The sequence below is a fragment of the Mesoplodon densirostris genome, chromosome 7, assembly GCF_025265405.1.
Source record: "Mesoplodon densirostris isolate mMesDen1 chromosome 7, mMesDen1 primary haplotype, whole genome shotgun sequence".
In the NCBI taxonomy this organism is placed as follows: domain Eukaryota; kingdom Metazoa; phylum Chordata; class Mammalia; order Artiodactyla; family Ziphiidae; genus Mesoplodon; species Mesoplodon densirostris.
The window spans coordinates 29,004,284-29,029,898 of record NC_082667.1 but is presented as its reverse complement, the minus strand read 5'-3'; the positions used below and the strand labels follow the sequence as shown (position 1 = coordinate 29,029,898).

Here is a 25,615-nt window from a genome sequence, read left to right as displayed (position 1 = left end):
GACTAATGCTGTGTGTTTTCTTGACTTTACCAGTTTCTCCAATATTAAAATAAAAAATTTTGAATGAGGTCAATCCAGTTCAGACATAAACTTTGTCCGAAGTTTGTACCACCACCAAAACCAAATTATGCCCCATCACTTCGCATATTGGAACTACTATGTTTTGTTATTTCTTGAGGTGCTACACGATCTGCCTCGGAATCCAAAATCACTCCCTCATGCATCACAGCCATAATCTGGTTGAGCTAAACCCTATCCTAAACAGATCTGGACCTGCTCAGATAATGGAGGAAGCTTGCTGTCATCACACCAACAACCATCAATCCAGGGAACCTCTGAAAGTCCTGTTTGTTCAGGAATGGGCTGAAATGTTCTGGGCTCTGAAGATTTTTCAAAAATCATCTTAAATTATTGAAAAAATCATCTCAACTCCATGTAGAGCTTCTCTGCCAATTAGAGGTCATTCCTCAACTACTGCATAGTCATTAAGAAGTGAGCTGTGAAGCTGAAAAAGCTCTCTCTCCTGCCCTTTACCCAGAAATGCTGATATCGACATCCTACATTACCCCAAGATCAGCTTTCAGATTACTGTTTGATAGGACTAATTTCTGCTGTTTGTTCTCTTGCCCTTTACCACCTTGTCACATATAAAAAGAACTAATTGATGTGCATTCATAAAGCTGGATATAAACACTGCAGATTATAACCACCAATTACCACAGCACTACCACCACCACCTCAGGCATACCATGTACCCTGCAGCCAGACTCAAATTAGGATGCTAGCACTTAGAATCCGTGTGATTCTTGAGCAGTCACTTAACCTTTCTGTTCCCGAGTTTTCTGATCTGCCAAATGAGAATCACAATAGTGGCTGTCTCTTAAAGGTGGTTTGAAGAAAATGAGATAATAGGTATAAAGGACTTAGTGCCTGACATTTGGTTAAGTACTCAATTAAGAGTTCAGAATCAAAGTCGGGTTGATTTTAAACGGAAATATATTTCCTGTATCCACTCATCAGTCCTTCTGGATACCAACTAGTAAAGCTAGAAAACCAAATTACAGGAAATATCTCAACTTTCTATTTTACAGAAGACAATCCAAACTGTTGAGTGGGGTGGCCAATCTGAATTCACCCTGTCCTTTTCCAGCCTTATCTGCAACTCCTAAGGCAGGAATGGGATACTTTTCCAGGTTAAGTGAGTAAAGATTAGTTTTTCTGCTCTATATACATATAGCGCTCTCAAAAAGTAAGAAAGCAAATAAATAAAAATCCAAGATTCCTCTGCTACTGACCTTCTGATCTAACACTCCCATTTTAGAGATGAAAAATCTGGCTCTAGAGGCTAAGTGACTTGCTCAAGTTCATATAAATATCTCGTGGCAGAGCTAAGGCCTGAAAAATGGTAATTGTTATTCTAAGCAAATCACCAGGCGCTCTTCTCAATCCATTGCAAACATCACCTAATTTAATCCGCATAATAACCCTCTAAAAGTAGGTATTATTTTCACTGAGGTTCCTTCTCTATGAATTAACTTCTTCAAAACCAGACAACTGACAACTGATAGAGCCAAGGTCAAAATGTTTCCTTGTCTGGTCCCAAGGAATACACGCCTGCTTCAAGTTTTCTAGAGCTGAGAATTTCAGTACTGAGAATTCTAGGAGTGAGCTTTCAACCAGTAACTTCCAAACTGTCTGTGCTTCAGTCTTGTCTGGGGAGCTTTAAAAATACAGGTCACTGGGCTCCACCTCAGGAAGGAGAATCAGAGTCTCAGGGGCATATGGCTTCAAAATCTGTATTTCTTCAGAGTTGGTCAGGTGATTCTGATGTGTAGCAAGATTTGAGAAACTCTAATGTAAGCAAGATATTTTATGAGTGCTTCCAATGTAAAATGAGATGGGAACAAGTCACGTAGGCTGATGGAATGTTCAGAGTGGCTGAAGCTGCGTGAAGGGTAACACAGTGCTACCTTCCACCAAATCCTTCTGTGTCCCACAGACACACATGCAGCCCCGGTCACACAGACAGACACGTATCTACCAAAGCCATGCTCCCATTGATCTTGCCTGAAGAAATCTGCATCACAATGAAAACAACAAGCATCGTGTTTTGCAGCAGTGCCAAAATATGTGTTATGTTCTAAATACAGCCAAAAGGTTTCTCTTCATCTTTATCCTTTTGGTTTAAGGCACCTAAGCCAGAACCATGCTTTCTGAGTGCTGAGCTAAAAAAACAGAGGGGAAGACTATTGGAATGAACACTTACCAAGGTGCACCGTATATCCTGAATCCCTTCACTGTTACCTCCGAGTCTTGTAAGTAAATACTGTTTGTCAGGAGGGACTGAACGTTGTCAAAGTCCTCTGGTTTCAATTTGGACACAGAGGGGAAACGGTAGTAGTCCTGTTTAACAAGGTCTGCCATGAATTCCTTATCAAATGTCAGTTCATGATTCCCAGCAATCACTATTTTATATTCATATGGCAGGTTTCCTGAAATAAGAAAAAAAAAGCACCAATTAGCATGTTCATTTCCCATCACGAAGTACAACAGCAGAGACTGCGTGATTAGCAGACAGTATCCCCAAATGAAATAGCTCACGCATTCCTTTATATTTCCATGGGAACCAAAATTTATGACTACTTTTTTATGCTAACAAAAATGACAATAAACGGGAGATAGGAAGCTGCTCAGAAGCTAAAAAGCTACTAAGGAGACATTAAGTTTGCTAGTTCCATTTCCCTTTTCTGTCTGCTACAGATTCACTGTGATGAATCCACACTGTGACGAATCCATACTTTATAATTATCCAGCAAAAAGTACTTTAATCACGAGTCTTAAAAAGGTCTGGACTTGGTTTTGACCCTTAAAAAGTAAGCCAACCAACTATTCTTAACAACTCAGATAACTGCTAGATTTTTTAGTATAAGCTTCATACAAAAGACATGGCATAGCCAAGCATTTCACAATTTACATAACTGAAAAGAACTACACAGTACAATTTCATACGGCAAGTTAAAGTTTACCTTTTGGCTTGCGAATAAAAAGAACATTAAGAATGGCCCCCTGATTAGAAGGCTAAATTTCCTCCCATTGGGATGGGAGAAGAAACTGTAAAGCTTAAACCCCTTTTAATATTTATGGTATGGAAATGTGAGTTCTCCATGTGTGTTTTTTATGCAGAAGTTTCCCGATCAAAATGAGATAATTCTGGGAAGAAGAATGAAAGCTATAAAGGAAAACCCAAACACCAGACTTCTGCATAGATTTATAATGTTTGAATAAAGTACGGACCATACATATTAATAACTCACCGTGATGCTAAAAGAACCAAAATCCAAAGGGAGATAGTGCCGGGCAGCTGCCCCCATCCTGAAATTAATGCCTTTTTCTCTTCTTTGTCATTATCCATCCCTCAAGCCTCACCACTGGGCAGCTGCTCATTTTATTTTATTTCATTTTATTTTGAGGAGGAAAAGGGCGGGACGACGGTGCCTATAATTCCAGCTTCCTGAGACTCCTAGGTCCAATGCAAAATTAATGTTGCCTGCTATTCCAGGAAGAATGAAAGTTACCACTAGCAGGAAATTGGATACATTTGTTGTAAGAATTGGTCCTTACCAGCAATCCAGAATCAATGATTCAATTAATGAAGCTTATAGTGGGGGAGAGAATTACATTGTTTGGAAGGGAAGGCAAGTTTTGTCATAGGCCGACTTGGATTTCAGCAATGTAAATTGTTGAAAAATTGTATAAAATTTTTAAAATTATTAAAATTTAAAAATTTAATATAAGTATTAAAATTGTATATATAGCATGTGGGTTAAGGGGGAGACTTAGGAGAGAGGTGAAAGCAGTCAGAAAACAACACTGCAGAAAGACGAAACCGAAAACATTGTGGCCAAGCATCAACAGATATCCTTGATTATTGGCCCACAATGCTGTGTGAAATGCCTTTGGCCTCAGTTATTTGCAAGCCTACAGTGAAGAGCTCATAGAAAATAGGAAGCCTTTCTTAAATGCATGCAGAGCTTATAATCTGCACTAGCATAAGGCAATAAGACTGTGATGTATGTTGAAAGCTACTTGGATAGAATGATGATATTCTGCACAATTCCCTGCACTTAAAATACAGATGAAAGATGTATTAAGGAGCCTGCAAATTCCCAGCACTGCACACGCTGGAAATTTTTGAGATGCCCTACAATTTCAACATCATGGCTCTGTGAACACACTGGCCTGATACTGCATCCCCAGACTCACCTGTGCTCCCAAGGCTGGAACGGGCTGAAATGTTTTCCTGGACAGTAATCTGCTCCGAGGCAGGTCCTACCTGCGTGAACCTTTGAGCAACTCTATTTGTACAAGTCATGCTTTAGCTGCTGGTCCTCCTTTAATCATTCAGGATGATGGACTCACTGTAAACCCTGTCTTTATGTACCACTGCTCTTGCAAGAGGCCTTGGCTTCTTGTTTTTGCCATTTCAGAGCTTTGGTTAAGGGATGGAATGGGTGAGACTGGGAAACAAGGTGAAGGAAGTACATTTCTCCTCTTCAGATTAGTTAAGAAAAAAAAAAAGGAAAACTGCTGCAAAGTAAATCTTTCTCAGGAAGACAGCCTCTTCAGTGTCTTTTAAATCAAATTTTGGAGACAGCGTAAAGAAGTAGCCACCAAAATGAACAGCCACAGAAAATTGTGATGATATTTATGCATTGCCAACAAACTCATCTCTTTCTGAGAATCCAATAGTAGTTTCCAACTTCCATCCTCTGTTACCTATGTTATGAGATTGTTTGACATATTTTTTTTTTGCTGAACTGACCTTTCGTCTATAATCTGCCAACCTTTGTGTTTTATATAAAAATTGTAAGCAGGGAAGCTGACAAATCTCCTGTTACTTGATGACATTTTTGGTTTTTTCCAGACTAGATTAATTTGGAAGGCTCTGCAGTCAAGCTCTAACTTCTTGTTATTCAAATAGCATTATTTTAAAATTGTCAGACAAAGAGGTGCCTGCCTTTATCCATTTAATTCAGATCAGGCCATCCAAACTGACCTGCCTGAATAAAAAACCAAGGCCATAGTGCAGTTATTCTAATGTGGAAAAATTCTTGCTTTGAATGACCTAAAGAATTCTACCAACTAACCAGTTCTATCTTTCCTAAGACACGGTATATGTTCTATTGGTAAGATACAAGATTATTTTAGGTGGAATAGAGATGAACTTCTGACAAAACGTCAAGTAGTTTTGTATGTTCTAAAAATGCATATTTGGAAAAACACAACAATGCAAGTAATGATATATGTCTTCATTTTTCATTTCTATTTTCATTTTTCTATTTTTGTATATAAATTAAGAGGTGATTCAAAGAAAACTATTGAGCAAATAATAATACAGATAATTCACAGATATGGCAAAGTGATGACTAGCAAGTGAATGAATGTAATTTGGGAAACTAGCCCATCAATCAGTTCAGTTTAGAGCTACTGATCATAAGTAAGAGCTCTTGGAGGCAGCAATTAAGTCTTATTCAAATCTGTATCTCCTACTGTATCTGTATCACCTCACTGTGTCACATAAATAGATGCTCACTTAAAACTAATGGATAATGGAGGTCAGCTGGGTCCTCACTGCTACTCTACAATTCTAATCATCCTATACTCTTGCCACTCTCTATCCCCTAAGCCGCTATCACAAAACTTTTCCAGGTTCCTCTCTAGGTTCCAGGTTCCTTTTGACTCTGCACTTAGCATACAATACGTCCTCACCTCAAGATAGACTCTCTTCATTTCCTTCTCTTCACTTTCCGATCACTGGTTACATCTTCTCATCTTTCTAATAACTGGCCTCTTAATCCATTTCCTGCCACTGGCACTTTAATTTTTCAGACATCTCTTTATGATATTTTGGGTCTCTTTATTTCTCCTCCTTAGTGAGTTTATGTTTACCCACCCCAAGAAAATAAAAACAAGCAGCTCTTCACTCACTCACACACACACACACACACACACACACACACACACACACACACACACTCCTCAGATGCAATCCTAAACCATCCCTAACCTTACTTCTTCTTTGAGATGCTTCCTCATTTTACTTCTAAACTTCTGGAAGGAGGATTCTAGAAGCTTGCAGCTCGTATGCCAAATTCAGCCCACAGATGTATTACAGTGGGCCCTCAACTGTGTTTTATTTTATTTTCTTAGTTGAACTAACATTTAGAAATCAGGAAATATCACACCAAAAGTTCAGGGTTTCTGGCTTCTTTTGGAAGATAAAAAATCAGGCGATACTGACCTCAGTCTGCTGCAGACCTCCTCGTTCCCTGTTACTTCTCACACCTTGGCCCACTTATCACGACTGTGTTGTCTGATGGGCCACCCTACTATTAGAATCAGCAACTTAGACATAAATGGCTACTCAGAATTTACCCAATGCAATCTGCCTTTGTTTCTGTACTCTTCCAAAAGCTTCCCTGAATGTCAATAAAAACCTCCTAAAAACCAAAGCCAAGGCTTTTTCTCCATCCTCATCTCCATGGATGTCTCCGCAGTGACCTCCCTGTCTGACAAAGTATCTCTTCCTGGATTAGTGATGCTGGACTCTGCCTTCTCCCCCTCCCTCTCCGGTATTTCCTTTCCTCTCTCCTTCCTCAACTCCCTTTGCGTCCCACCTCATTCTCAGCTGACCATTACACTTTCCCTCTTCATCTTTACTTCTATGAATATTATTTAATATTTTCTTACTGCATGTGTCACACTTCTATTCTCTGCAATTTAATTTTCAAATTTTTAAATTTCATTACAAATTAAACTGTGGAGGCAGCAAGAGGGTAAGAGTGGGGCCTCTGCAGGCTTCACGACATGTTAGCTGTATGACCTTGGATAGAGCCCTTATGTTCTCTATGGTGCGTTAGCAACACGGGGATAATAACTGCATCCACCTCATAGGTTGTGTTCAAGATAAAATGACATAAAGCTTCTAAAGCACATGAGTGGTATGGAGTAAATAATCAGTGCACTTCATTATTTTACTCCATTTTTTTACTTTTACCCTTTGCATGTGACTTGTCTCCTCCTATACTGTGAGGTCCTTGAAGGCATGGATTGTGGCTTGTGGTTCCTTGTTTGGCCCAAAGTACCCAGTTCAATACCTTCCCATATGGCAGGCACACAATAAGTATCTGTTAAAGGAATGAATGAACCTCTGCAAGATTTACCAGGAACTTCCTAAAAAGAATTCCAGGAATGGGCTTGTCACCTTGAGCTATATGATAAGGCTTAAACCAGTACTGGGTTGTTCTCCAAGTTTAAGCCCTCCTGAATTGCTAGTTCAATTAAAAACAAACAAACACAGTTGGGGGCCAATTCTAATACATCTAATTTGGCCTACCAGCTGCAAGCTTCTGGAATTCTCTTTCCAGAACTTTAGTAGTGAAATGAGGAAGTATCTCCAATCCAGTCTAGCCAAATATTCTCCAATACACTGTTTTTAAACTGCAGTTTCTTCAAATATAAATGGGGGGAAAATAAAAATACTACCCCTAAGGTTTGATGCACATTAAACAATATACTGCATGTAAAGATTTGCACAGTTTCTCACACTTTATCATCACTCAATAGATATTAGCTGTGTTATAATAATTATTACAATGATTGCCCTTCCCAGTTGCCAACCAAGAAAATATTAGTTTATCCACAAATTGGATCACTCCCTGGTCACATTGCAAAATGTCATTGCCTTCAAAGAAAAGCATGTAGAGATGAAAAAGAAAACTTCGATTTTCCAAAGGCAGAAACTGGCATGGTCCAATGTATCCTTCAAATTAACAAAAACATTACTAGGGTCATTAAGATATCTGGATCTGAGGTGATGGTGGGTGGACCTATGAGGCCTTCAACCTATACACAGTGCAAACCTAGCTGCCTCTGTCGAGATGCTTCTAACCTTGAAAATGTGTGCACTCAACACATCACTTCTTTCCTCCTTCTAACATCCAGTTACCCATCTCTTCTAACATTTACTGATTGCCAAAAAATGGGCCAGGATCGGCCCCTCATTCACAAATGAATAGTGTAACCTGTGATAAGTAACGCCCAGATTCTATTTCTCTCAAGAGTGACTATTCATTTGGAATACCCCTAATATCTTCACAGAATCAGATGAAGGTACTCTTCAATGAGTATATAGAGAGGAACAGAAAAAGAAAAACTAAGATCTTTGGCTATGCACATGTCTGATAAAGCCGTGACAACTTTAAAGCAGACACACAGCGGATTTTGTCAAGGTCAGCTGCCGTTCCTTCCCAAACTCTGGACATTTAATGTGTCACTTAAAGCGGCTCCCATGTTTCACACCCTGAGTGATTGGAAAGCTGTGCTCTGTAACCCTCCCCGGGGCTGGAGCAGGGCGATGTGAGGAAAGAGACAAGGGGGGAGGGGAGGGACCTGCTCCCATGTTCACCATGGCAGCACTGCTTTCCTTTATTTTACGATTTGGGGAAAGATTTGATTAGAAGAAAGTTAGCCCTGGCTTAAAAATATTAAGAAGAAAAATAACTGATGTATCCAATTCAATTTTACTAATGAAGAGAGTGAGTGACAGAGAGGTGCTGTCATTTGCTAAGGAAAGTCACAAGTCAAGTTGGTGGCAAAAGTGGGACAAGAAAAGCTCTTTGCCTCCCCTGCTAGTATTCTGTCAGGTGAGCCCAAATCTTTTTTTTTTTTTTTTGACACATTATTTATTTATTTATTTATTTTTAACATCAGTATTGGAGTATAACTGCTTTACAAGGGTGTGTTAGTTTCTGCTGTATAACAAAGTGAATCAGCTATACATACACATATATCCCCATATCCCTTTCTTCTTGTGTCTCCTTCCCACCCTCCCTATCTTACCCCTCTAAGTGGAGGTGAGCCCAAACTTTTAACAGCCTCATGGACTTTGGCTTAAGACCTATCTCTTACATGAGTCCTCCTCATACCACACATGCTGGCTCAGTTTAGGCATTCCCCAGATGTTACTGCAGCTATAGGTGTAATTTCTTACCCACTAGCTCCCAGAAGAATTTGGGAGCCTACCCAACCAAGGAAGGGAAGGTCACAGACTTGAGAAGAAGGGAAAAAAGCTCCTTTGTCCATTGTGATGCAGAGTCCCAGAATTTAAAAACTTCTTGACTGTATTATGAGAAATAAGATGAGGCTTTGACAGTAGAATAAAAGTCCAAGGTAAAAAACTAAAATGTCTACAGGGACCAGAGAAATAAGACAAAAACGTGAACTGAACTAGGTAGAAGTAAGAGAGAGTGGTGAGGACTAGGGCACGTGTGCATCAGCATTTTACAATAAACATATATAAGCACTCCTCTGGCCAAACACGATTCCTTGCTAGCTTGCCCCGCACCCACCAATAAAAGTAATGTTCCTCAAAATTACCACACAACTGCAACCTATTTTTTAAAATCATTATAGAATGTATTCCTCTCAAAAACTCAAGTTCATGTCAGATCAGAATCCAAGGTCATTCCAAAATACTTTCTTTTCCTGGGAATCTGCCTGCCACCTACGAGGAGTGGGCTCCTGCCCCATACCCTTCATTCGTCATGAATGGGGAGTATGGGAAATAGGGGCAACCAAAATGGCCATCAGGTTGTGACTTACGACAAATACCACCTTCACCATTCCCAATTTTTATCAGGGATCTGACAGGCAAGGTTAACTGACTGTTATCTCCTATTTGTTTCTGCTAAAAACCCAGGGGGAAAAACCCAGAGTACAATAGTAGTTCTTTGTGAAGGAGATCATCCCAAAGCAAACATGGCTTGCTGTGTTTCCTGGGTAAAGGAAAACCTACTTATACGAAGGTGACAAATTAATTTAAATATCTCCAATCTCTATGCACACTCCCCTCCATACTCCTAAATTCCAGACTTTGAAAATATATGAGGGAACCAAAAATATTTCTAGCATATCACTCACATAAAATAAAGCTCACTATGTAGCAAGAAGAAAATAACACAGAGATAACAAGTCAGAAGAACCTGCAATGGCTCCCAGATGCCCAGGAAAATACAACTCACAGGGCACAACCTTCAGGCTCACCTTCCCTTGCCAATGTGCTAGAAAAAATGAACTTTCTGAGATTAAAAAGAATAAAACAGATATATACTCAGACCTATTATCATGGGACTGTTATACACAAAAGAGATATATTGCAATTCAATCACATTTCTGAAACCTTTGGTGTGTGGGGGGCACTGTAGATGTTCCCTAATGCCAGTGTTATAAAGGGACCTTGTTATAGCCCCAAGGTGGATAATAGAAGGCATTTTTTTCTGTTTAAAATTATTATTATATTTTAATATCATGACTCCAGCAGAGAGGGAAATGTTTAAACTCTTGAAGGTTCTCTATTCCACTCAGGACTAAATAAGAATAACTTGGGCTTGAAAATTGGCCAAGCAGAAAATTTTGCAGGAGGATGGAAGGAAAAAAAATAATACCAATGGCTATGAGGATGGAAGAACTATGAGGCTCTGGGATGGACTAAGGAGATGTGTTAGTTAAATTCCTTCCTTGATTGGGATTTAGCATTAGCAGATACAAACTATTATATATAGGATGGATAAAACAACAAGGTCATCCTACTCTATAGCCCAGGGAATTACATTCAATATCCTGTGATAAACCATAATGGAAAAGAATATGAAAAGGAATATATATATATGTATAACTGAGTCACTTTTCTGTACAGCAGAAATTAACACAACATTGTAAATCAAATATACTTCAATAAAAATTAAAATAAATTAATAAATTCCTTCCTTGATGACTGCTGGGGGCCAATAGCAGAGAAAGGCTGAGTCCAGCCTGGAGGCAGGGAGAGGGCTCTGAAGCTAGAAGCAGGTAGAGCCCACCTTTCCCTGCTTTGCTCCCAGCACCTAGAAAAGTGCTTGACACATATTTGGTGCCTACTGCCTACATGTTAAATGAATGAATGGACCTCCAGCACTCCCTCTCGGCTCCACGGTTTGCACTCACTTGCCTCGGCTGCAAAGCCACCAGAAACATTCAATCAGGGCAAGCTCCGTCTCTGACCTCAGTCTGTCCCCCGTCAGGCTCCATTAATTTTCACAAGTCCTGACAGCTCTAACGTTAATACTCACACTTGCTGATGGAGCCACACAGCAGGTTCAGACTGCTACCTTCTCCTCTGAAACTCATGCATTAGGGTTTCTTCCATGCTTGCAATGGGAAACCAAGTCTAAGAAATATTAAACACAGAAAACTATATTACAATAATGTCAAGGCTGAGCCGGAAACCCAGGAGAAAGTAAGGAATGCTGAGTGAACGCCCAGTGGTCTGCTGCAGGAATTAGGGCTAGTGTTAAGAAGCCATAGCTGAAATGCTCCCTCCTCCTCTTCAGCCTCCTCCATAAAAAGAATCACAAGGCATCAGGAGATGTTATAAGCCTAAATCCACAAAGTCCATCCCTCACCCAGGAAAGCAGACCCCCCTCTGGACCCGAGTAGTCACCCCTATACAGCACTGATGACAGGTAACGTGACTAAGAAGTGTAAACCACAAGGCCATTAGTACTCATAATTATTATGGACCTGAAAACATCTCAGAGATTTGATTGCTGCTCAGCAGCAACTTGTTTGCATGCATTCTCATCTCAACCATAACCTTATTCCAACATAGCTTTCTGTGACTTAACACACACACACGCACACACACACACACACAAACACACACACACATTCATACACTTTACTACCACAAGGTGTTAAAAATGAATGACAATCTCCTCCTTGTTTCCCAACTGAGTACCTCTAAGTTGCTTCCCAGACCAACATGGCATGTTCTATATGTAAAGCTGTGATGGTAACTGTCCAAGGAAGCATGGCTCCAATTATACTTGAGTATTACCATCTGGCTATGTAACTGGAACCATGGGTAGTCTCTTCACTGTTTATTTTGTCCAACCTCTTCCTTACAAATGAGAGCCTTGGCTTGTTGAGAAAGACTGATACGCCATACAACAAATCTGATCTGAAACAATCAGACTATCTCCTAAAGACCCTTCAGTTGACTTCCTCAAGTTTCTGAAAATTGGATCCAAATCAGGATTTCACTGGATAGTCACAGGAAGAATTGGTAACAACACTGTCAAGTCTCATCTCAACCAGCCGTGTACATGTTTATATCACTGGAGCATAATTGAATGTAGAAATAATGGCATGATGGAGAGATCATGGGCTTTGGAGTCAGACAGATTCAGGACCAAGTTTCTGATTCTGTCACTTACTACCTGAGAAACTGAAACTCAAAACATGCTATTTAACCTTCATATTACTCATCAGAGGATAATTGCACAACCTATATTACAGAGTGGACACACAGACTGAGTGAGATTGATAAAGAACATAATATAAAACTGACACATAAAGGATGATTATTATTATCATTATTTTTATCCTGTCTTTCTTCTGCATTGTAACTTCATTCGAGATAAGGGGTTCATCTCCTACTTCTTACCATCTTAAAAGAGTATTCAATGAGTATCTTTAACAAACTACTAGTGTTGACTGACAAAGCCTATGGTGAGCTGAAAAACAATATGTTGGGATTTTTTTTCCCCACAAAGCCTTTAAAAAAGCAACTAAGAAAAAGGTGTTCCTTCCAGCAATAATTATAAAATAAGCAGCAGTTACTCTACTGAATAATTAGAGGAACAAATACAAATCCTATGTGTGTGCATTTTAAACCATTAAGTATGGTAAAAAATCAAATAAAAATAATGCTGGCATAAAGGCCATCTTCTTTAAAAAATAATAACAATTTTAGAGGCTTTTTAGATTCCCTCCCCACTTTAACCCCAAAAGTAATAATTAAAAAAATTTTTTTGTAATAACTACTATGATTTTTGCATGCTGAAACAATGTTTGGGCAGATGAATGTAGGATTTCAGTGTGCAGTGATTCCAAGGGGCTGGTCCACAGAAGCCAGAACAGAGGGTTGACAGCAGAAATAAAATCTCTGCCTTAACAGTGCCACTGGGGCTAGATGAAAATGGTCTTCTAGAACTTGATTAAAACTAAATTGAAAAAGAACATATTTGGCTAATATTACATTAGACTAAAATATAGAAATGAACCCTAATACTCTTGAAATCTAATAAGAAAAAGCCATCTCAATTTCCAAACTTTCAAAAGCATCTTCTTTAAATGCATCACAGATGAATTTACATGGTACTTTTGCCAATAAGCAAAACCAAATCACAGGTTTCAATCGGCTTATATTGGAAAGTGTGAGAGCAAATGCTAGAAAATGCAATTACTGCAAACAAACTCCATTTTCTCCCCTCTGAAGGGAATCTCAGAGAATATTTTATTGCCATCAAATAATATTTCTGAAGGCATCAATACACAATTCTATTTTCTTTTCAGAGTGCCCACTCGCTATATAATCTAATCCACTCTATGGATATCTTGAAATTTAGAAAAGAGTCTACAAAAAATGATATTACCTTGCACACACATTCTATGTCAATTTTAATAATTTGCACTCTGGACAGGAAGCCACACAGAGCAAAATTTAGGATCCAATAAAATCGACTTTTTCCATTTTATATTTCAAATTTTTAATGAAGCCTTCCAAGGGTAAAAACTTAAGAGAAATCTCTCAGGGAAGGTTATTTTGATCAATAGTGACAGTGATGAGATGGAGAAAATGAAGATCGCATTCATTTCCTCTTCCATTTTTGCTTCTCCCCCACCCCTCAGCTGGCAAAATTTTCTACTAAGAACTAGATAATCGGAAGCTACAAAGAAGACTTGCTGGGTAGTATGAAATCATGAAGTCTCCTGCTGATAAGGTTTTGGTTTCATTGAAACACTAGTTCCAACAGTCTCTGACCTCTTCTCTTGGGAAGAGCTCTGTGGCCTAATGTCCCAAGCCTCCCCTTTGGGATGAAGCAGTACAAAATATGTAGTATAATTTCTCAGGAAGAAAGGATTTCTGGAAAGTCCATCATGGCCCTTGGGGCCCAAGGTTCCAGGAAGTAGAGTTGGAGGTCTATTTCACTTTCTATATTTTTCTTCTTTACTCATATGTTATGGTCTGAAGATTTGTGTTCCCCCAAAATTCATATATTGAAATTCCCAATGTGATGGTATTTGGAGGTGCCACCTTTGGGAAGTGATTAGGTCATGTGGGTGGGGGTGGACGCCCCATGAATGGGATTAACGCCCTCATAAAAGAGAAGCCACAGAACTCCCTTGCTCCTTACACCATGTGAAGACACAGAAAGAGGACACAATATATGAACCACAAAGAGGGCCCTCACCAGAACTCAACCATGTTTGATTCTGGACTTTCCAGCCTCCTGAACTGTGAGAAATAAATTTCTGTTGCGTATAAGCCACCTAGTCTGTGGTATTTTGTTATAGCAGCCTGAATGGACTGAGACATTATAGTTTACTAGTTTCTTGAGATCTAGCCCCCAGCATCTTAAAGCTACAGTTCAAGAGACAAATTTGCATTGTGTCTTCTTAAATCTGTTTTCTCATAAGTAGTATGCTTAAAGCATAAGGTGTTTTTTAAAGCTCTCATTTAAATGATTCAATTAAATATTTTAAGGAATCCAGATAATCAGGCCACAGTTGGAGAACATACCGTCTGTGGAATACTGTTCGCAACAAGACAGTAAAATGAAAAAAAAAAAAGCACAGGTGGTCTTGTTCTATGAGGGTCCCTATTCCTGAACATTTGAAGTCAAATGAATACATACTGCTTTAGCCTTAAATTGTTCATTAAAATGCATGTCCATTTCTGTCCCTTATTGCACATATCCATGCCTTCTAACAAGGTGTCGATTTCCCTACCTTTCGGTTTGCTTCTTTTATGGGCTGAATTGAGTCCCCCTAAAATTCTTATGTTGAAGCTCTCTCCCCCAGTACTTCAAGTATGTGACTGTATTTGAAGACAGGGTCTTTAAAGAGGTAATTAAGTTAAAACGAGGTCATAGGATGGGCCCTAATCCAATCTGATGCCCTTATAAGAAAAAAAAAAAAAAATAAGGGCACACAGAGAGACACCAGGAATGTGTACACACAGAGGAGAACCATGTCAGGACACAGCAAGAAGGCAGCCATCTGAAAGCCAAGGAGAGAGGTTTCAGGGGAATGTAAACCTACAGACACCTTGATCTCAAACTTCTAGCCTCCAGACTGTGAGAAAATAAATTTCTGTTGTTTAAGCCACCCAGTCGGTGGTCTTGTTGACAGCCCTAGCAAACTAATATACCTTCTTATAAGGCTTAATCCATCCTACACACTAATGCTAAGGTGATCTTATCAGAACAGAAAACTATTCACATATATTCCTCTGTTCACTTACACAGTCACACACATTAAAATCCTCCTAGGGCTTCCCTGGTGGCGCAGTGGTTGAAAGTCCGCCTGCCGATGCAGGGGACACGGGTTCGTGCCCCGGTCTGGGAAGATCCCACATGCCGCGGAGTGGCTGGGCCCGTGAGCCATGGCCGCTGAGCCTGCGCATCCGGAGCCTGCGCTCCGCAACGGGAGAGGCCACAACAGTGAGAGGCCCGCGTACTGCAAAAAAAAAAAAAAAAAAAAAAAATCCTCCTAGACTCCCTATTATTGCCTATAGACAAAAAGCCGAACTCCAAACACATCACTTGTGTGATGTGTACAAGTCTTTGTGACCTGTCCCCCATTAGTCACCCCTCCACTCGTATTCTGGTCTCTGAGCTTGCCAAGTGCTTGCAGTCCATAGAATGAAGAATCTGTCTACAGGGCTCTCTTTCCCACTTGACTACAGACTTCAGGAGGGTCAGACTCTATTCTATTCCTCTTTGCATTCCCAGCAGGCTTCAATAATTATTTATCAAATGAATGAATGAAGAGATAATTTTATCCTGGTTAAGGATAATGTGAATATGAGTAGCTAGTATCTCAGTTTTGGACTCCAGATGGCCTTAAAGTGTTACAAATCCTATTTTTATTTTATCCTAAGATGGCACTAGTTATATCCATCACAAGATATTCTATTCATTTGTCATTGAGAAACCAAATCTGATTTTAAAAATCAGTTATAAGGGGACTTTTTGTTGGGGAAGGCAGATGGAAGCAAAGAGACTGGTCTGCACATAGTAAGGATTCATATTTGTTGAATGGGTGAACAAATAAATGGACAAATAAATGAATGAATAAGCTATACACATCACGCAAATAATGCTTCAATTTCAAAAGAGAAGGGAATTACTATTGTTGAATGATTAACACTATTCGTTTAAAGATTTTTCCAGCCTTTGTTCCTAGGATTAGGGAGCCCAGAGGAGATAATCAATAGTGGAGTTAATGCAACAGCCATTCATTATTTGAGGAAGGTGCCTGTATTTCTTCTTCATTGTATCCCTTCATCTGAACGTTTTCCCTTCTAGGCCTCTCAGGCAAATCACTGATGTTTTGACAGCTGGCTTTGCAGAGGCCACTCTTCACGAATGAGTCTACTGACCAAGCCAAACAGGACATGTGTGTGCATCTTCTCAGGCCCCCAAGTCACTGGGTCAGATGAAAGAATCCAGGCTAACATACTTGTAGGGCCAGCTTTTTCCTTTTGCTTCCAACAGAAAATCAAGAGGCAGCAGGGTGCTCCTGACCTCTTATCCTCTAATTCCAGGCTCGCTGAGATTCCAACCTAGGCAAGTCCTCTGAGATCAGAATCATTCCTTCCATGGAACAAGAAACTAAGACCCAGCAAGGTTAAACGACTCAGGTCACCCAGTGAGTTTGCGCAAGGTGAAACTCCTTATTTTGCAGACCAATCCTCTCCTCCTCTACCACCTCATACAATGGCAGGGTCAGAGTTTTTGAGTTGGAGATCATTTAAATGATCTGCTTTAAAGATTAGGGAATTCAGATTCTGAAAAACTGAGAGGCTTTTCTGAAGACGGTGCCTACAATCATGAATCCTGACTAAAATCAATCTGCCACTACCTGCAAGGACCAACAAATAACCCCCGGGCATATGGCCACTAATTTCTTCGTATCTCATGGACACTCAGGACTGCTCAGAGTTTATTGTTGGGATATTCTTTCCTGTTCTTTTTTAAACTTCTACTCTTACATTTTAAGATTATTTTCTTTCATTTGATCCATAAGGGCATCTGTTTAGCCACCTTCACTGTGAGCTTAAATCAGAGAGTAACTTAATAGAAATGATTGCTCTGGGACTTCCCTGGCGGTCCAGTGGCTAAGACTTCGCCTTCCAATGCAGGGAGTGCGGGTTCAATCCCTGGTTGGGGAGCTAAGATCCTACATGCTTCAGGGTCAAAAAACCAAAACATAAAACAGAAGCAACATTGTAACAAATTCAATAAAGACTTTAAAAATGGTCCACATCAAAAAATCTTAAACAAAAAAAAAAAAAAAGAAAAAGAAAAGAAATGACTGCTCTGAATCCAGCCACTATCCTTCCAAACTTTCTTTTGTCTCTGACACTATTGCTGAAGCATCTTTAATGAAACCCAACAGTAAAGATCTTCCATGAGAGCAACATCGCCATTTTTACTTATTTTTTTCCTTCGGTAGTTAAGGAGCTATATTTGTTGACTCTCAGCCAATTCAGCACCCCTTTTTCATATAAAATACCAAGATGATTTCTCAAGGCTCTGAGCAAAAGATTTTCTAGATTGATATTTTTATAACACATAGGCTCATCTCAACCATGGTATTTCATGTCTGCCTGTCTCTGAAATACTAGCATTTTTTCACTAGGATTATTCTCTTCAGAGTGGGAGGTAAAAGCAGTATCATTGATTCTTAAATGCTGAAAATGGCAGTCAAAATTTTTTGAAAAAGACTACTTTCTTAAGATGAATTCTTTTGGAGTGTTTTAGCCATAAACTGGAGATTAGATACACTAGTAGGAAAAGAAGATATTTTTGCAGGGTCTAACAATTCCCCACAACAGAGAACTAAAACTATTGCTATTCAAACCCATCCAAAGACTGTAAAGTTGATTCCTTACTGGGAAGGTCTGGACAGATTTCAATTCTTCGGGTTCATCTCTTCTCACTTTTTAACTCTGTAGTGTGGCATTTCACTTTAAATGCCACATTCTTAGATTCACCCACTTTGTGGTTTCCTTTCCCTTTGGGCTCATTTCAAAGCTCTTGCAAAGTTGGGCCACAACCTGATTTCCTAATCCAGCAGCCCTGGGGAAAAGAAATCCTATTAGATTCCATTAAATCTCATTAGATCCCTGACCCTCTCAAAGTTAGAATGAGATCTGATAATGAAATAGGGTCCTGAATGCCCATGAAATGGTCAGTCTCCCTACGACATTCAACAGCTATTCCCTGGGGTCCTAGTGCATGATAGGCAGTGTGCTTGATGTAACGATGCACAAAACAGAAAAGGTCTCAGCTGTTATGGAGCTTAAATTCAGCTGGGAGTAAGAGACAATAAAGCAGTAAATACCCACTAACGTAACTCAGATTATGGTAAGTGCTCGGAAGGGTATTAGCAGGTGCTATGACAGAGAATAATAGAGGAAATCTACTGAGATATGCCAATCAAGGATGGTGTCTTTGAGGGAGATCAGTGGACATTTTCAGTCTGCCCAGCCCTTTTTCAATAACAAGATACATAAGAAATAGACTTCCCTGATCATGTGTAACATAATGTAAGGAGGCAGGAAGCACATTCATGCATGCTCACACACGCATGTGCACACGTGATGTTTAGAAGCGTATATCAACCACGTGGTTCCTTTAAGATCTCCATTTTCATGAGAACACCCATCTTCTATTGTCAATTAGTGGAAAATTAACTAGGGAATATTTTTTAAACCTACTCTTGTGATCAAAAATATTTCTAAAACGTGTTTATTCAACTTCCTGCCCCGGGAAGACAAGCATACTAAGGGCCTGATGGTGAAGCAGCCATGCAGGAGGTGAAAAGTACAAGATTGGGCTAGATGTGCACATACCCTGCAAGTGAGTTATTGCTGTTGTCTGGGGGTGGTTGGGAGCAGCTCAACAAAGCTGATGTATTTGCTTATTTTCTTAGGCTTTATTTACCTTTGCCATCTTAAAAATCCTCATTATCATAGGGAACTGGGCTCTGGGTAGTTGAGGTTTACTATAGCATGATGGCTTAACTGAAGGGATGCCAAACAGGAGGTAACAGACTGTCCCACGAAGACTGTGCTGACTGGCGTTGAGCCGCAGGAGACCTGGGGGAGGGGATGACTAGGGCTGACTCCTGACAGGGGCTCTGCTCCCCACCTGCCATGATCATTCTACTTGGCCACCACTGACTTTCCATGTTCTATTCATGCAACCTCAGACCTTAAAGGTCTTAATAGGATTTCTCTCAGCTCTCCAAAGATGCCATGGACAAGGCTTTACAGGAAGTCGTACCAGCCCGTGTCTTGGTCCGGAAGCAGATCATTTTTGTTTGTTGTGTGGTGGAACAAGCGGAGCGAAGGGAAAACTCTGTTCAAAGAAAGGTTTATAAAGAAGCTTGAATTAAAGAACAAGCGTCAAAATGCGTCTGCTGTGGTTGAAGAGAGCCTGAAGGTGGGGGGCGAGAGGTAGAGTTCTGCCCCCTTGGCCCCCATTGCTAGCCCCTTGCAACACGGCTGAAAAATCACTGCCCTAGAAGTCAGATTGTGCAAACCCTTTAATCATTATAAGGTCTGAGATAGTTACTCTAGGCCAGTGGCTTCCAAACCTGTCTGATGTCCTGACTTAGGCAGGGAGTTAAAAAAAAAAAAAAAAATCAGATTCCAGGCTCCCTCCTGGGAGACTCTGATTCTCTAGGTCTGAGTGGGCCATGATCTTAAGGAAAAATATTCTCTTTTCTCACTTCCACTTTTTCTTTGCATCTTCTAGCAATTAGGTACGATCTCAGTGGCCAACATGACCCTCGCAAGAGGGGTATTGGAGGCCTCTTGTCCTACTTTTCGTTCTTGTCCAGAGGCAGAGGGAGTCCTCAGTCTACCCATGGTTCAGGCTAATTCACCTATAAAGGAAACTGAGCTCAAAACCACTAGAACTGAACAATGATATCATTCATTTCTGTTTGTTCTTGCTTTTACTTTTGCTTTTGCCAGGCTTTGACTGCTGTGCATGTCTCTTTTACTGAGGGTTTAACAGGCATCCTTGCTACCCTATATCAGTGGGTTCAGATTCCAATGGGTCTTCCCATCTCTTGAAGACCAACTGATGGTGACAACTAATTCATCTGGATTATTAAAAGGATACTCCCTGTGCTATCGTTAAGAACCTTGACAGGTCAAATTTAGATGGGTTAGAGAGAAAGAAGATTAAGCTACTCTGAACAGCCAGCCATCAAACATAATACACGATTATGGGTTGAGCCTCTCAAAGTTTTGGAATCTGACTGCATAACAGGAATCTTCTCTCTGGACATCATTTCTACTGGAAAGAGACATAGGTGACTAGAAGCCAATCATCCTGTTTAATATATGGGGCCTGGTAGTTGTTCCATGAGAAGGGCAAGAGATGAAACAGAAGAAAAGAGAAAAAGAATCAAAGGAAAAGGAAAAGAGAAAAGTAAAAAATTTCAAGATGAAAATAGGAAACAGGTGATAAGCATGACATTTTAAGTGTTACACAAGGTGTCTCAGTCACCAGCTTGCCATGCCACAACAGCTGTCTCCTGAATTACAGTAAGTCATACTAAATGAACTCTATTCTAGGAAAATAGTAGGTGACTCTCTCCAAGGTGCCATCCAAAGATCCTTCATTATTTGACTCATGAAGCAGACACTGTTGATGGTCTATTCAAATCCTCACCCCAGCTTGCCAAGATAGCAGAGCCTCCAATTTTGTTCATATATTCATCCCTCTTGCCTCCCCCCCACACCCCCCAAAGCCATGTGCTCAAGAAAGAAGGGCCTATTCTTAGAAGACCCAGGCAAATGGATCTTGATTAATCAGCAATTCTATTTCCCTTGCCAGTGATTGGTTTAAAAAGGTGCATGTCACCCAGTCCTAGCCAATGAGACATGAGGGCCAATCTGCTGACGGGCTTCTAAGAAAGGGTCACCACCTGTACAAAGAGACAATACAAAGAGGAAATGGCCCTCTTCTTCCTCTGAACATTGTCATGCCTTCATTCTATGCCTGGTACTTCAACAGTTACTCTCCAACCTTAGTAGCAAGACTAACAGCATATGAGAAGTGGAGAAAGGAAGATTGAAAGAATCCCTGAACTACCAGATCCCAAAAAATGCTTCACTCCCAACCTTCTTGTTGTGTGAGATAACAAGCCCTTGTTGTTTAAGCTATTTTGTTTCTTGCAGCCAAAAGCCTCCCAACCGATTCAACTCACTATGTTTATATGTCCACATGTTTAATTAATAATCTTTCTCCCAAATAATACTGCTTGTATACCTTCTATTCCTCCTTACAACAGCCTAGTAAGGGATCCTGATAAGTGTAAACAAAATCAAATGGTGATGACCATTATGAGGCTTAGAACTAACACACAAAACACTTACCCTCTGTTGGGCTCTGCCCTAAAAAACTTTATACATTAACCTACTTAATCCTTAGAACAACCTTATGGAGTGAGAACTATTATCCCCTTTTACAGATGAGGTAACTGAATTAAACAGAGATCACAATGGAAAAGAATGGCCTATTGTTAAGGGTGATGAGAGTTTGCAGAACGTATCCCTGAACTTGACCATGGGACACTGTCGTAAGTGAGAATGGTGGCAGTGGACTGGCAGGAAAGCCACAGAGGAGTTCATTAAAACTCCAGTTATTCAGACTCACCTGTAGAGAATCTGATTCAATATGTCTGAGCTAGATTCCAGGAATCTGAATTTTTAACCACCTACCTGGGTTAAACAGTCAGTTTTAGGAGATAGGGAATGGGAGAAAAGTGAGCTGCCCAAGATTTGGGGGACATAATAGGATAAACTGAGTTGGTCTATTAACTCCTTTTTAAGTAAGTATGCAAAAGGCTCAAAAGTTAACTCCTGTCAGAGTGATTAGATAACCTTGATTCTTTATAGATTAGGATCATAAACCAAAATGAATCTGCTTCCTAAATCCCATAGAACACAAACAGTTTTGTGTTTTCTTGTCTTCTTGACTGCCTGATTCACATAATGGCCCCAACTTGCCCCACGATACACCAAGAACCTCTAGCAACAGACATGAAACTGCCTACAATGTGAAAGATAGTTAAAAATCCCACCAAGCCAAGGTCACAGTAATTTCAGGAACTTTCTAGTAGAGATACTTGAAAGTCTGGATTGGCCAGAGAGCTAAAATAAAGCAGGCATACATTTTCACTATGGCAATTTTCTGTCTATCACAGTCAGAGAGCATGAGTTTGATAAAAGATGAATGACACTAAACCAGGACCTGTAAACACATGGTATGTGCGTAACCATCTACCCATCCTACAACACGGCAAACATTGCTAACTGATCACGATGTCTTTCCCATTGAGTCTGGATGTGGCATGAAGATCCTTCTTAACAAAGTGCTTCAGGGCTGAAATCCCCTAAGAACATGGAAAAAAATTAAGATCTTTTACAACTAGAAGAAAAAAAGATGTGAAAATATTATGCATTCATCTCCCATACACTCTTCTGGTGCATCCAAGTCTCATTATTATTAGAGCTCCTCATTTCTTGTTCATAAAGAGCACTTGGGTAAATGTTTGCTGAATGTAATTTAGTTTTTTCCTACTACTTTGGCCAAAGAATTTAGCATTTTCCTAACATGAATATTAAACTCAGCAGAGCCCGTGAAGCACTGGAACCAAAGCAGTTAATTAGCAAGTCACCAAGACTGGAGCAAGAAGCAGGAGGTACGGCTTAGGAAGCTGCCCATTTTTCTTGTAATAAAGAAAATAAAGACAGTAATTATAAGAACATTTATTAACCCCCCAGTATGGGTAATTGCCATCAGATGTGGGTCTGTCAGTCTTGCATTAACATAAGCTACCGAATCTTGGTTTTCAATGGCACAGTAATGCCTATGCTACTGCAGATAAGTGCTAACGCTGGAGTTTTGAGAACCAAGCCCTGTGTCCAGCAAATGCTTTTAAAAGAATTTCACTCTCAATGGTTGCTTGCCCAGAAGAAATTCATTTTATGTTAAAAAAAAAAAAGTAAGAGAGAAAACAAGGAGGCATTCAATTGAGCAAGCATTTTCTTAACTCATTTTAAGATAATCTCTTGCATTCACCAACAATTTCTCCAATGGGTGGAACCACAGAAAGAGACTTACTATGGTTCAGCTGTATGCTCCATTCTACATTGGCGTACGACCTAAAATAATGGAATGGCGATAAAACAAAAAAAAAAAGAAAGGCTATTATAATGGTCAGGACTCGCCGACCAATTTGAAATTGAATTACACAGCCTGCTAATCTTTATGATGGGATAAAATTTCTTTCTACATTATGCATTATACTAAAATTTGTAGCACCTCCCCCTCCCCACTTCTTGAGCTAACAGACTCCTACACACACCTCCTCGGTGATAAAGCCTCTCTTCAACCCCAAAAGCATTGTTCCTGCTGACTGCGAAGGCAGGGCACAGCTTGTGCAAGATTTCATTTTCACAGCTATTGTTAGTTGGTGTGCATCTCTATTTGACACCAGAATATACACAAACAGTATTATGAACACCGGGCCTATTTTCTTAATACCACAGGCACACATTTTAAAAAAGGATGGATTCAAACATACACATATGGTAGAAGAGATTTTTAAAAAACCAACTCTATTGAGGAGCTTTGTTACATTTTTAAAAAGGATGTGCAGAATCCTGCACACTGCATATTTGACGAAGCAAGCACACTTCAGAAACTCTGAACTATCCAAGTCTAGAAGTAGTACAAACTTTTCTGAAGGATGAGGCTGCCTGTGTGGGCTGAGTTCTTGCTCATTTGGTGTGTTTCTCTCACTCTTTAGGAGACGGAGCAGGGTGCCAATGCAAGGGGAAACAGCATGTTCTATAAGCATGGACAACTTCAGACGTCACCTGCTCTAATCCTGAGAAAGAAAACTAAGAGAGGATGGCAGGAATCACTTTAACAAGTTTCTTGATCCTTCTTCCTCCTGTCATGAGAGACGAGTTTCCAAACTGACCTTATTAAAACCATGTATAAAATACTTCCAGGAGACTGGACCCTTCTTAAAACTCGAGTTCTTTCCAGACACCTCAGACTATGGAATCTTACTCTGTAATGCATTTTGGCTTATGTATAATAAAAATGAAAGACACACCCAAATACACTGACTTGTGAACACATGCATGCTCTATATCACTAAGCTGTATCTATGATCTTTTTTGTTTGGCCGTGCCGTGTGCCTTGTGGGATCTTAGTCCCCCCACCAGGGACTGAACCCAAGCCCTCGGCAGTGAGAGCGTGGAGTCCTAACCACTGGACAGCCAGGGAATTCCCAATGACCTTTTTTTTTTTTTTTTAAATCTTTGCAAGGCAGGCAAAGAGACCATCCATAAGAATAAAAACTTACATCTGAGGACTACTGAAAGAGAATATGGCAAGTTATGAGCTACAAAACAACTAACAGACACCGCACATAGTTTCTGTTTTAGATATTTCCAGAAATCCTAGACTTTTTTAACTGACGCTCTCTAGTCCCTCCGAGACACACACTGGCTGCTGCCCACAGTGCACTGACTAATAACAGTCACAATTATCCCTGGCGATCCCTGTACACTTCTGCTCCAACATACAGCATCCCAGAGTTACGTGCCTTTATCCCCAAACAAGTTTATGCTGGCTGTACTTTTTACCATAATCATCTAATCGTCTAATCAGAGAGGATGGCAGGAACCACCTTAACAAGTTTCATGATCCTTCTTCCTGTCATGGGAAACGAGTTTCCAAACTGACCTTATTAAAACCACGTATAAAATACTTCCAGGAGACTTAAAATGACTAGATATGAACAGTAAAAGACTGTATAAATTCACTGTTGCGTGAGGGTATATGACACCACTTTAAAAAGTGAGGGGAAAAGAATCATAATAATCTAGAACTATTCTGTACTCAGATTGTTTTGCAACTAAGTTTTCGTTCTTACTCGCCAATACATAAAGTGGAAATGTGATAAATATGATACATTTTAGATAAAGGTGATAAACTATATGTGTGATTTACCTAAGAATGATAGTGCAGTTTCCAAATCACAATGTCTATATTCAAAGAAAAGCCTTCAGACACGGCAGCTATAGATCAGAAGACTGGCCAAAACATGAACATCTGTATGTTTCAAGTTAAAATAAAAATATTTAGCTACATGCTTAGCACAGCTATAGTTTCCCACTTTAGCCGACTTCTTGATTAATTGCACACTTTCCAGTCCCTGTCACACTGGACAGAGGGCTTTAGCTGGAGTAGGAATTGCACATGCAAACGGCTGTGAAGGTGGAAATCACACCCTTCCCCACCCCTAACCCTCACGCGGCCTTTCCAAAGAACAAAACATCCTGGGCTTCCCTGGTGGCGCAGTGGTTGAGTGTCCGCCTGCCGATGCAGGGGACACGGGGTCGTGC

General features: G+C 40.1%; 1 protein-coding gene across 1 annotated transcript in view; it reads right to left on the bottom strand.

The window, feature by feature from the left end:
• MPPED2 (metallophosphoesterase domain containing 2) overlaps positions 1-25,615 on the bottom strand; it is a 169,031-nt gene that overhangs the window by 83,400 nt on the left and 60,016 nt on the right. The window contains exon 3 of the mRNA XM_060104624.1: positions 2,267-2,492. Coding sequence (XP_059960607.1) covers positions 2,267-2,492 — 226 coding nt within the window. The remainder of the gene's footprint in view (positions 1-2,266; positions 2,493-25,615) is intronic.